At 43.7% G+C, this 14,523-nt stretch overlaps 1 protein-coding gene across 2 annotated transcripts in view; it reads right to left on the bottom strand.

Moving 5' to 3' along the window:
* LOC137375561 (GDNF family receptor alpha-4-like) overlaps window positions 1-14,249 on the bottom strand; it is a 64,413-nt gene extending 50,164 nt beyond the window's left edge. For both annotated transcript variants that reach the window (XM_068042909.1, XM_068042910.1), the window contains exon 1: window positions 13,749-14,249. In XM_068042909.1, coding sequence (XP_067899010.1) covers window positions 13,749-13,788 — 40 coding nt within the window. In that variant the 5' untranslated portion in view covers window positions 13,789-14,249. The remainder of the gene's footprint in view (window positions 1-13,748) is intronic.
* Window positions 14,250-14,523: the final 274 nt, after the last annotated feature.

Below are 14,523 nucleotides of genomic sequence, written 5' to 3'. Positions count from 1 at the left end.
TACAGACATTATTGGGCAGATGTTGTTGTAGAGACACCTTTGGACAGGTGTTATTGTACAGACAGTATTGGGCAGATGTTGTTGTAGCGGCACCTTTGGGCAGGTGTTATTGTACAGACACTATTGAGCAGGTGTTATTGTCCAGACACTATTGGGTAGGTGTTATTGTACAGACACTATTGAGCAGGTGTTATTGTCCAGACACTATTGGGCTGGTGGTTTTTGACAGACACTATTGGACAGGTGTTATTGTACAGACACTATTGGGCAGGTGTTATTTGACAGACACTATGGGACAGGTGTTATTGTCCAGACACTATTGGGCAGGTGTTATTTGACAGACACTATTGGGCAGGAGTTATTGTACAGACACTATTGGACAGGTGTTATTGTACAGGCATTATTGGGCAGCTGTTGTTGTACAGACACTATTGGGCAGGTGTTGTTGTACAGACACTATTAGGCTGGTGTTGTTGTACACACACTATTGGGCAGGTGTTATTGTACAGACACTATTGGACTGGTGTTATCTGACAGACACTATTGGTCAGCTGTTGTTGCACAGACACTATTGGTCAGGTGTTGTTGTACAGACACTATTGGGCAGGTGTTATTGTACAGACACTATTGGACAGGTGTTATTGTACAGACACTATTGGGCAGGTGTTATTTGATAGACACTATTGGTCAGGTGTTATTGTACAGACACTATTGGGCAGGTGTTATTTGACAGACACTATTGGACAGGTGTTATTGTACAGACACTATTGGGCAGGTGTTATTGTACAGACACTATTGGGCAGGAGTTATTGTACAGACACTATTGGACAGGTGTTATTGTGCAGACACTATTGGACAGGTGTTATCTGACAGACACTATTGGTCAGCTGTTGTTGTACAGACACTATTGGTCAGCTGTTGTTGTACAGACACTATTGGGCAGGTGTTATTGTTCAGAAGCTATTGGTCAGCTGTTGTTGTACAGACACAATTGGGCAGGTGGTGTACAGACACTATTGGACAGGTGTTATTGTGCAGTCACTATTGGGCAGGTGGAGTTGTATAAACACTATTGGGCAGATCTTGTGCAGATATTATTGGGCAGGTGTTATTGTACAGACACTATTGGACAGGTGTTATTGTACAGTCACTATTGGGCAGGTGGAGTTGTATAAACACTATTGGGCAGATCTTGTGCAGACACTATTGGGCAGGTGTTATTTGACAGACACTATTGGACAGATGTTACTGTGCAGACACTATTGGGCAGGTGTTATTTGATAGACACTATTGGACAGGTGTTATTGTACAGACACTATTGGGCAGGTGTTATTTGACAGACACAATTGGACAGGTGTTGTTGTACAGACACTATTGGGCAGGTGTTATTGTACAGACACTATTGGGCTGGAGTTATTGTACAGACACTATTGGGCAGGTGTTGTTGTGCAGACACTATTGGGCAGGTGTTATTGTACAGACACTATTGGACAGGTGTTATTTGACAGACACTATTGGTCAGCTGTTGTTGTACAGACCTTATTGGTCAGGTGTTGTTGTACAGACACAATTGGTCAGCTGTTGTTGTACAGACACTATTGGGCAGGTGGTGTACAGACACTATTGGACAGGTGTTATTGTGCAGTCACTATTTGGCAGGTGTTATTTATTTATTTATTTAGAGATACAGCACTGAAACAGGCCCTTCGGCCCTTGGTAGGTGTTATTGTATAGACACTATTGGGCAGGTGGAGTTGTATAAACACTATTGGGCAGGTGCTGTTGTGCAGACACTATTGGACAGGTGGTGTACAGACACTATTGGACAGGTGGTGTACAGACACTATTGATCAGGTGTTGTTGTACAGACACTATTGGTCAGGTGTTATTATACAGACACTATTGGTCAGGTGTGATTGTACAGACACTATTGGTCAGGTGTTGTTGTACAGACACTATTGGACAGGTGGTGTACAGACACTATTGGACAAGTGTTATTGTGCAGTCATTATTGGGCAGGTGGTGTACAGACACTATTGGACAGGTGTTATTGTGCAGACATTACAGGACACGTGGTGTACAGACACTATTGGACAGGTGGTGTACAGACTCTATTGGACAGGTGTTATTGTACAGACAATATTGGACAGGTGTTATTGTGCAGACATTATTGGACAGGTGGTGTACAGACACTATTGGACAGGTGGTGTACAGACACTATTGGACAGGTGTTATTGTGCAGACATTATTGGGCAGGTGTTATTGTGCAGACATTATTGGGCAGGTGGTGCACAGACACTATTGGACAGGTGGTGTACAGACACTATTGGACAGATAGTGTACAGACACTATTGGACAGCTGGTGTACAGACACTATTGGACAGGTGGGGTTGTACAGACACTATTGGGCAGGTGTTGTTGTCCAGATACTATTGGGCAGGTGTTATTGTACAGACACTATTCGGCAGGTGTTGTTGTACAGATACTATTGGGCAGGTGTTATTGTACAGACACTATTGGGCAGGTGGGATTGTACAGATACTATTGGGCAGGTGTTGTTGTACAGATACTATTGGGCAGGTGTTATTGTACAGACACTATTGGGCAGTTGTTGTTGTACAGACACCATTGGACAGGTGTTATTGTACAGACACTTTTGGACAGGTGTTGTTGTACAGACATTATTGGGCAGATGTTGTTGTAGAGACACCTTTGGACAGGTGTTATTGTACAGACAGTATTGGGCAGATGTTGTTGTAGCGGCACCTTTGGGCAGGTGTTATTGTACAGACACTATTGAGCAGGTGTTATTGTCCAGACACTATTGGGTAGGTGTTATTGTACAGACACTATTGAGCAGGTGTTATTGTCCAGACACTATTGGGCTGGTGGTTTTTGACAGACACTATTGGACAGGTGTTATTGTACAGACACTATTGGGCAGGTGTTATTTGACAGACACTATGGGACAGGTGTTATTGTCCAGACACTATTGGGCAGGTGTTATTTGACAGACACTATTGGGCAGGAGTTATTGTACAGACACTATTGGACAGGTGTTATTGTACAGGCATTATTGGGCAGCTGTTGTTGTACAGACACTATTGGGCAGGTGTTGTTGTACAGACACTATTAGGCTGGTGTTGTTGTACACACACTATTGGGCAGGTGTTATTGTACAGACACTATTGGACTGGTGTTATCTGACAGACACTATTGGTCAGCTGTTGTTGCACAGACACTATTGGTCAGGTGTTGTTGTACAGACACTATTGGGCAGGTGTTATTGTACAGACACTATTGGACAGGTGTTATTGTACAGACACTATTGGGCAGGTGTTATTTGATAGACACTATTGGTCAGGTGTTATTGTACAGACACTATTGGGCAGGTGTTATTTGACAGACACTATTGGACAGGTGTTATTGTACAGACACTATTGGGCAGGTGTTATTGTACAGACACTATTGGGCAGGAGTTATTGTACAGACACTATTGGACAGGTGTTATTGTGCAGACACTATTGGACAGGTGTTATCTGACAGACACTATTGGTCAGCTGTTGTTGTACAGACACTATTGGTCAGCTGTTGTTGTACAGACACTATTGGGCAGGTGTTATTGTTCAGAAGCTATTGGTCAGCTGTTGTTGTACAGACACAATTGGGCAGGTGGTGTACAGACACTATTGGACAGGTGTTATTGTGCAGTCACTATTGGGCAGGTGGAGTTGTATAAACACTATTGGGCAGATCTTGTGCAGATATTATTGGGCAGGAGTTATTGTACAGACACTATTGGGCAGGTGTTATTTATTTATTTATTTAGAGATACAGCACTGAAACAGGCCCTTCGGCCCTAGGCAGGTGTTATTGTATAGACACTATTGGGCAGATGCGGTTGCACAAACACTATTGGGCAGGTGCTGTTGTGCAGAAACTATTGGGCAGGTGTTGTTGTACAGACACTATTGGACAGGTGGTGTACAGACACTATTGGACAGGTGGTGTACAGACACTATTGGACAGGTGGTGTACAGACATTATTGGACAGGTGTTGTTGTACAGACACTATTGGTCAGGTGTTGTTGTACAGACACTATTGGTCAGGTGTTCTTATGCAGACACTATTGAGTAGGTGCTATTGTACAGACACTATTGGGTAGGTGCTATTGTACAGACACTATTGGTCAGGTGCTGTTGTACAGACACTATTGGGTAGGTGCTATTGTACAGACACTATTGGTCAGGTGTTGCTGTACAGATACTATTGGTCAGGTGTTGTTGTACATACACTATTGGACAGGTGGTGTACAGACACTATTGGACAGGTGTTATTGTGCAGACATTATTGGACAGGTGGTGTCCAGACACTATTGGACAGGTGCTATTGTACAGACACTATTGGACAGGTGGTGTACAGACATTATTGGACAGATGTTATTGTACAGACACTATTGGACAGGTGGTGTACAGACATTATTGGACAGATGTTATTGTACAGACACTATTGGGCAGGAGGGGTTGTACAGACACTATTGGGCAGGAGTGATTGTACAGACACTATTGGGCAGGTGGCGTAGTACAGACACTGTTAGGCAGATGGTGTACGGACGCTATTGGGCAGTTGGTGTTGTACATACAACATTGGACAGGTGGGGTTGTATAGACACTATTGGGCAAGTGTTATTTGACAGATACTATTGGACAGGTGTTATTGTACAGACACTATTGGGCAGGTGTTATTTGACAGACACTATTGGGCAGGTGTTATTGTACAGACACTATTGGACAAATGTTATCTGACAGACACTATTGGTCAGCTGTTGTTGCACAGACACTATTGGTCAGGTGTTGTTGTACAGACACTATTGGGCAGGTGTTATTGTACAGACACTATTGGTCAGCTGTTGTAGTACAGACGCTATTGGGCAGTTGGTGTTGTACATATACTATTGGACAGGTGTTGCTGTACAGACACTATGGGGCAGGTGTTGTTGTACAGACACTATTGGGCAGGTGTTATTGTACAGACACTATTGGACAGGTGTTATTGTACAGACACTATTGGGCAGATGTTATTTGACTGACACTATTGGGCAGGTGTTGTTGTACAGACACTATTGGGTAGGTGTTATTGTACAGACACTATTGGTCAGCTGTTGTTGTACAGACACTATTGGTCAGCTGTTGTTGTACAGACACTATTGGCAGGTGTTATTTGACAGACACTATTGGACAGGTGTTATTGTACAGACACTATTGGGCAGGTGTTATTGTACAGACACTATTGGGCAGGAGTTATTGTACAGACACTATTGGGCAGGTGTTATTGTACAGACACTATTGGCAGGTGTTATTGTACAGACACTATTAGACAGGTGTTATTGTACAGACACTATTGGGCAGGTGTTATTGTACAGACACTATTGGGCAGGTGTTATTGTACAGACACTATTGGACAGGTGTTATTGTACAGTCACTATTGGGCAGGTGGAGTTGTATAAACACTATTAGGCAGATCTTGTGCAGACACTATTGGGCAGGTGTTATTTGACAGACACTATTGGACAGATGTTACTGTGCAGACACTATTGGGCAGGTGTTATTTGATAGACACTATTTGACAGGTGTTATTGTACAGATACTATTGGGCAGGTGTTATTTGACAGACACAATTGGACAGGTGTTGTTGTACAGACACTATTGGGCAGGTGTTATTGTACAGACACTATTGGGCTGGAGTTATTGTACAGACACTATTGGGCAGGTGTTGTTGTGCAGACACTATTGGGCAGGTGTTATTGTACAGACACTATTGGACAGGTGTTATTTGACAGACACTATTGGTCAGCTGTTGTTGTACAGACCTTATTGGTCAGGTGTTGTTGTACAGACACAATTGGTCAGCTGTTGTTGTGCAGACACTATTGGGCAGGTGGTGTACAGACACTATTGGACAGGTGTTAGTGTGCAGTCACTATTTGGCAGGTGTTATTTATTTATTTCTTTAGAGATACAGCACTGAAACAGGCCCTTCGGCCCTTGGTAGGTGTTATTGTATAGACACTATTGGGCAGGTGGAGTTGTATAAACACTATTGGGCAGGTGTTATTTATTTATTTATTTAGAGATACAGCACTGAAACAGGCCCTTCAGCCCTTGGTAGGTGTTATTGTTTAGACACTATTGGGCAGGTGGGGTTGTATAAACACTATTGGGCAGGTGCTGTTGTGCAGACACTATTGGACAGGTGGTGTACAGACACTATTGGACAGGTGGTGTACAGACACTATTGATCAGGTGTTGTTGTACAGACACTATTGGTCAGGTGTTATTGTGCAGACATTACAGGACACGTGGTGTACAGACACTATTGGACAGGTGGTGTACAGACTCTATTGGACAGGTGTTATTGTACAGACACTATTGGACAGGTGTTATTGTGCAGACATTACAGGACACGTGGTGTACAGACACTATTGGACAGGTGGTGTACAGACTCTATTGGACAGGTGTTATTGTACAGACACTATTGGACAGGTGTTATTGTGCAGACATTATTGGACAGGTGGTGTACAGACACTATTGGACAGGTGGTGTACAGACACTATTGGACAGGTGTTATTGTGCAGACATTATTGGGCAGGTGTTATTGTGCAGACATTATTGGGCAGGTGGTGTACAGACACTATTGGACAGGTGGTGTACAGACACTATTGGACAGATAGTGTACAGACACTATTGGACAGCTGGTGTACAGACACTATTGGACAGGTGGGGTTGTACAGACACTATTGGGCAGGTGTTGTTGTACAGATACTATTGGGCAGGTGTTATTGTACAGACACTATTGGGCAGGTGTTGTTGTACAGATACTATTGGGCAGGTGTTATTGTACAGACACTATTGGGCAGGTGGGGTTGTACAGATACTATTGGGCAGGTGTTGTTGTACAGATACTATTGGGCAGGTGTTATTGTACAGACACTATTGGGCAGTTGTTGTTGTACAGACACCATTGGACAGGTGTTATTGTACAGACACTTTTGGACAGGTGTTATTGTACAGACAGTATTGGGCAGGTGTTGTTGTACAGATACTATTGGGCAGGTGTTGTTGTACAGATACTATTGGGCAGGTGTTATTGTACAGACACTATTGGGCAGGTGTTGTTGTACAGATACTATTGGGCAGGTGTTATTGTACAGACACTATTGGGCAGGTGGGGTTGTACAGATACTATTGGGCAGGTGTTGTTGTACAGATACTATTGGGCAGGTGTTATTGTACAGACACTATTGGGCAGTTGTTGTTGTACAGACACCATTGGACAGGTGTTATTGTACAGACACTTTTGGACAGGTGTTGTTGTACAGACATTATTGGGCAGATGTTGTTGTAGAGACACCTTTGGACAGGTGTTATTGTACAGACAGTATTGGGCAGATGTTGTTGTAGCGACACCTTTGGGCAGGTGTTATTGTACAGACACTATTGAGCAGGTGTTATTGTCCAGACACTATTGGGTAGGTGTTATTGTCCAGACACTATTGGGCAGGTGTTATTGTACAGACACTATTGGGCAGGTGTTATTGTCCAGACACTATTGGGCAGGTGTTATTGTACAGACACCATTGGACAGGTGTTATTGTACAGACACTTTTGGACAGGTGTTGTTGTACAGACATTATTGGGCAGATGTTGTTGTAGAGACACCTTTGGACAGGTGTTATTGTACAGACAGTATTGGGCAGATGTTGTTGTAGCGACACCTTTGGGCAGGTGTTATTGTACAGACACTATTGAGCAGGTGTTATTGTCCAGACACTATTGGGTAGGTGTTATTGTCCAGACACTATTGGGCAGGTGTTATTGTACAGACAGTATTGGGCAGATGTTGTTGTAGCGACACCTTTGGGCAGGTGTTAGTGTACAGACACTATTGGGCAGGTGTTATTGTACAGACACTTTTGGACAGGTGTTGTTGTACAGACATTATTGGGCAGATGTTGTTGTAGAGACACCTTTGGACAGGTGTTATTGTACAGACAGTATTGGGCAGATGTTGTTGTAGCGACACCTTTGGGCAGGTGTTATTGTACAGACACTATTGGGCAGGTGTTATTGTCCAGACACTATTGGGTAGGTGTTATTGTACAGACACTATTGAGCAGGTGTTATTGTCCAGACACTATTGGGCAGGTGTTATTGTACAGACACTATTGGGCAGGTGTTATTGTCCAGACACTATTGGGCAGGTGTTATTGTACAGACACTATTGGGCAGGTGTTATTGTCCAGACACTATTGGGCAGGTGTTATTGTCCAGACACTATTGGGCAGGTGTTATTGTACAGACACTATTGGGCAGGTGTTATTGTCCAGACACTATTGGGCAGGTGTTATTGTACAGACACCATTGGACAGCTGTTATTGTACAGACTCTTTTGGACAGGTGTTGTTGTACAGACATTATTGGGCAGATGTTGTTGTAGAGACACCGTTGGACAGGTGTTATTGTACAGACAGCATTGGGCAGATGTTGTTGTAGCGACACCTTTGGGCAGGTGTTATTGTACAGACACTATTGAGCAGGTGTTATTGTCCAGACACTATTGGGTAGGTGTTATTGTACAGACACTATTGAGCAGGTGTTATTGTCCAGACACTATTGGGTAGGTGTTATTGTCCAGACACTATTGGGCAGGTGTTATTGTCCAGACACTATTGGGCAGGTGTTATTGTCCAGACACTATTGGGCAGGTGTTATTGTACGGACACTATTGGGCAGGTGTTATTGTCCAGACACTATTGGGTAGGTGTTATTGTCCAGACACTATTGGGCTGGAGTTATTGTACAGACACTATTGGGTAGGTGTTATTGTCCAGACACTATTGGGTAGGTGTTATTGTCCAGACACTATTGGGCTGGAGTTATTGTACAGACACTATTGGGCAGGTGTTGTTGTGCAGACACTATTGGGCAGGTGTTATTGTACAGACACTATTGGACAGGTGTTATTTGACAGACACTATTGGTCAGCTGTTGTTGTACAGACCTTATTGGTCAGGTGTTGTTGTACAGACACAATTGGTCAGCTGTTGTTGTGCAGACACTATTGGGCAGGTGGTGTACAGACACTATTGGACAGGTGTTATTGTGCAGTCACTATTTGGCAGGTGTTATTTATTTATTTATTTAGAGATACAGCACTGAAACAGGCCCTTCGGCCCTTGGTAGGTGTTATTGTATAGACACTATTGGGCAGGTGTAGTTGTATAAACACTATTGGGCAGGTGTTATTTATTTATTTACTTAGAGATACAGCACTGAAACAGGCCCTTCAGCCCTTGGTAGGTGTTATTGTTTAGACACTATTGGGCAGGTGGGGTTGTATAAACACTATTGGGCAGGTGCTGTTGTGCAGACACTATTGGACAGGTGGTGTACAGACACTATTGGACAGGTGGTGTACAGACACTATTGATCAGGTGTTGTTGTACAGACACTATTGGTCAGGTGTTATTATACAGACACTATTGGTCAGGTGTGATTGTACAGACACTATTGGTCAGGTGTTGTTGTACAGACACTATTGGACAGGTGGTGTACAGACACTATTGGACAAGTGTTATTGTGCAGTCATTATTGGGCAGGTGGTGTACAGACACTATTGGACAGGTGTTATTGTGCAGACATTACAGGACACGTGGTGTACAGACACTATTGGACAGGTGGTGTACAGACTCTATTGGACAGGTGTTATTGTACAGACACTATTGGACAGGTGTTAATGTGCAGACATTATTGGACAGGTGATGTACAGACACTATTGGACAGGTGGTGTACAGACACTATTGGACAGGTGTTATTGTGCAGACATTATTGGGCAGGTGTTATTGTGCAGACATTATTGGGCAGGTGGTGTACAGACACTATTGGACAGGTGGTGTACAGACACTATTGGACAGATAGTGTACAGACACTATTGGACAGCTGGTGTACAGACACTATTGGACAGGTGGGGTTGTACAGACACTATTGGGCAGGTGTTGTTGTACAGATACTATTGGGCAGGTGTTATTGTACAGACACTATTGGGCAGGTGTTGTTGTACAGATACTATTGGGCAGGTGTTATTGTACAGACACTATTGGGCAGGTGGGGTTGTACAGATACTATTGGGCAGGTGTTGTTGTACAGATACTATTGGGCAGGTGTTATTGTACAGACACTATTGGGCAGTTGTTGTTGTACAGACACCATTGGACAGGTGTTATTGTACAGACACTTTTGGACAGGTGTTATTGTACAGACAGTATTGGGCAGGTGTTGTTGTACAGATACTATTGGGCAGGTGTTGTTGTACAGATACTATTGGGCAGGTGTTATTGTACAGACACTATTGGGCAGGTGTTGTTGTACAGATACTATTGGGCAGGTGTTATTGTACAGACACTATTGGGCAGGTGGGGTTGTGCAGTCACTATTGGGCAGGTGTTATTGTACAGACACTATTGGGCAGGTGTTATTGTCCAGACACTATTGGGCAGGTGTTATTGTACAGACACCATTGGACAGGTGTTATTGTACAGACATTATTGGGCAGATGTTGTTGTAGAGACACCTTTGGACAGGTGTTATTGTACAGACAGTATTGGGCAGATGTTGTTGTAGCGACACCTTTGGGCAGGTGTTATTGTACAGACACTATTGGGCAGGTGTTATTGTACAGACACTTTTGGACAGGTGTTGTTGTACAGACATTATTGGGCAGATGTTGTTGTAGAGACACCTTTGGACAGGTGTTATTGTACAGACAGTATTGGGCAGATGTTGTTGTAGCGACACCTTTGGGCAGGTGTTATTGTACAGACACTATTGGGCAGGTGTTATTGTCCAGACACTATTGGGTAGGTGTTATTGTACAGACACTATTGAGCAGGTGTTATTGTCCAGACACTATTGGGCAGGTGTTATTGTACAGACACTATTGGGCAGGTGTTATTGTCCAGACACTATTGGGCAGGTGTTATTGTACAGACACTATTGGGCAGGTGTTATTGTCCAGACACTATTGGGCAGGTGTTATTGTCCAGACACTATTGGGCAGGTGTTATTGTACAGACACTATTGGGCAGGTGTTATTGTCCAGACACTATTGGGCAGGTGTTATTGTACAGACACCATTGGACAGGTGTTATTGTACAGACACTTTTGGACAGGTGTTGTTGTACAGACATTATTGGGCAGATGTTGTTGTAGAGACACCTTTGGACAGGTGTTATTGTACAGACAGTATTGGGAAGATGTTGTTGTAGCGACACCTTTGGGCAGGTGTTATTGTACAGACACCATTGAGCAGGTGTTATTGTCCAGACACTATTGGGCAGGTGTTATTGTCCAGACACTATTGAGCAGGTGTTATTGTCCAGACACTATTGGGTAGGTGTTATTGTCCAGACACTATTGGGCAGGTGTTATTGTCCAGACACTATTGGGCAGGTGTTATTGTCCAGACAGTATTGAGCAGGTGTTATTGTCCAGACACTATTGGGCAGGTGTTATTGTCCAGACACTATTGGGCAGGTGTTATTGTCCAGACACTATTGGGCAGGTGTTATTGTACAGACACTATTGGGCAGGTGTTATTGTCCAGGCACTATTGGGTAGGTGTTATTGTCCAGACACTATTGGGCAGGTGTTATTGTGCAGACACTATTGGGTAGGTGTTATTGTCCAGACACTATTGGGCAGGTGTTATTGTCCAGACACTATTGAGCAGGTGTTATTGTCCAGACACTATTGGGCAGGTGTTATTGTCCAGACACTATTGGGCAGGTGTTATTGTACAGACACTATTGGGCAGGTGTTATTGTCCAGACACTATTGGGTAGGTGTTATTGTCCAGACACTATTGGGCAGGTGCTATTGTGCAGACACTATTGGGCAGGTGTTATTGTACAGACACCATTGGACAGGTGTTATTGTACAGACACTATTGGGCAGGTGTTATTGTCCAGACACTATTGGACAGGTGTTATTGTACAGACAGTATTGGGCAGATGTTGTTGTAGCGACACCTTTGGGCAGGTGTTATTGTACAGACACTATTGGGCAGGTGTTATTGTCCAGACACTATTGGGCAGGTGTTATTGTACAGACACTATTGGGCAGGTGTTATTGTCCAGACACTATTGGACAGGTGTTATTGTACAGACACTTTTGGACAGGTGTTGTTGTACAGACATTATTGGGCAGATGTTGTTGTAGAGACACCTTTGGACAGGTGTTATTGTACAGACAGTATTGGGCAGATGTTGTTGTAGCGACACCTTTGGGCAGGTGTTATTGTCCAGACACTATTGGGCAGGTGTTATTGTACAGACACTATTGGGCAGGTGTTATTGTCCAGACACTATTGGACAGGTGTTATTGTACAGACACTTTTGGACAGGTGTTGTTGTACAGACATTATTGGGCAGATGTTGTTGTAGAGACACCTTTGGACAGGTGTTATTGTACAGACAGTATTGGGCAGATGTTGTTGTAGCGACACCTTTGGGCAGGTGTTATTGTACAGACACTATTGGGCAGGTGTTATTGTCCAGACACTATTGGGCAGGTGTTATTGTCCAGACACTATTGGGCAGGTGTTATTGTACAGACACTATTGGGCAGGTGTTATTGTCCAGACACTATTGGGCAGGTGTTATTGTACAGACACTATTGGGCAGGTGTTATTGTCCAGACACTATTGGGCAGGTGTTATTGTCCAGACACTATTGGGCAGGTGTTATTGTACAGACACTATTGGGCAGGTGTTATTGTCCAGACACTATTGGGTAGGTGTTATTGTACAGACACTATTGGGCAGGTGTTATTGTCCAGACACTATTGGGTAGGTGTTATTGTACAGACACTATTGGGTAGGTGTTATTGTCCAGACACTATTGGGCAGGTGTTATTGTACAGACACTATTGGGCAGGTGTTATTGTACAGACACTATTGGGCAGGTGTTATTGTCCAGACACTATTGGGCAGGTGTTATTGTCCAGACACTATTGGGCAGGTGTTATTGTACAGACACTATTGGGCAGGTGTTATTGTCCAGACACTATTGGGCAGGTGTTATTGTACAGACACTATTGTGCAGGTGGTGTTGTACATGGGGTATGCAATCGGCAGTATTGCACTAATAGCACAGTGTATTACACATTTGTGCTGCAATTCCTTTCGTTCATTTCTGAACAACAGAATCATAAAATCGAATTAATGACACTTGCTCGATCAGAATCGTTCCGACAGCCGAACAAGGCATTTTTTCCTTTGTGTGGGAACTTCAGTCTTTCAACGGTTCCCTGTGGGTTTGACCACAATCAGATCAGCGCTGGGATAACCTGGTGTGCCGACTGTTTTAAAATTGGTGACATCTTAAAAGCACGTTTAGATGCTGCCCAATCTTATCTGTGTTTGTTCCTTTTATTCCCTTCAGGTTTCTCAAATAGCATCAACAACTGAACCAGCGAACAAGATAAAAGTACAAAGACTCGCAATTCTAAAAGAGACAACAAATTATTGAGGAATTTAAACCGGATTTTATAATGTTCTGCTTTTACTTATATATTATCTATTTCTTATATATATATATATATTCATTCTGCAAAAGCAAACCAATGCAGTTCCAATAATTTAAAAGGATGGAACTGCAGAAAGGTCCAGGTTTGAATGTTGTTGTACTTACCGACAAGCGCCAGGAGTAGGGAGATCCCGGGGACCTTCATGCTGGCGTTGCCGGGCTGTGGGACTCGCTGTCGGCTCTCAGTATCGTCTGGCTTTCACTGTTCTGCTGCCCGCACTTGGCACCGAGAGCAGCGCCTGCCAGCCCGGATTCGCTGCTGCATCCAGCACCCAGCACAGAAACACACACAAACTTTACCAGGTCACCAACTTACGGGAAGTGGGGGAAGGAGGAGAGAGCTCTCAGCTTCTAGACGTCAAATCAATCCCCCAAAACTGCCCTCTTTAATTTTCTTCTTGCTAGAAATATTCCTCCAACTTTTCATTTTGAAACAAAAAAATGCAATAGGTCAGCAACAGATGTTGTGATTTGCTTTTCATCCTCGCGTCTCTTTCCTGCTGACTTTGCCCGTGCCCGATGCCTTTGGTGCTCAGGAGCAGCCAAGCCCGTCAGTCCCCAGGAAGCAGTTGTGTCCTGAACCTTCTCTCTCTCTCTTTGTGTCTCTGGTTACTACTGGCTTTTTACAATATCACACCCACCCACGTGCCGAGGCAGCAGTGATACATTGAAATTCAGCCAGTGACTGCATCAGAATAGGTAACATCACCCACATCCACCACACACTACACAATCACACACACACTGCACAGACAGTCACACACACATTACACAGTCACACACACACACACACTATACAGTCACACACCAACACTATATAGATAGTCACACACCCACACTATACAGATAGTCACACACACACACACCCACATTACACATA

The sequence above is a fragment of the Heterodontus francisci genome, chromosome 12 (genome assembly GCF_036365525.1).
Source record: "Heterodontus francisci isolate sHetFra1 chromosome 12, sHetFra1.hap1, whole genome shotgun sequence".
Lineage (NCBI taxonomy): Eukaryota > Metazoa > Chordata > Chondrichthyes > Heterodontiformes > Heterodontidae > Heterodontus > Heterodontus francisci.
Note: the sequence above shows the minus strand (reverse complement) of the source record. Positions and strands in the feature narration are given on the sequence as shown.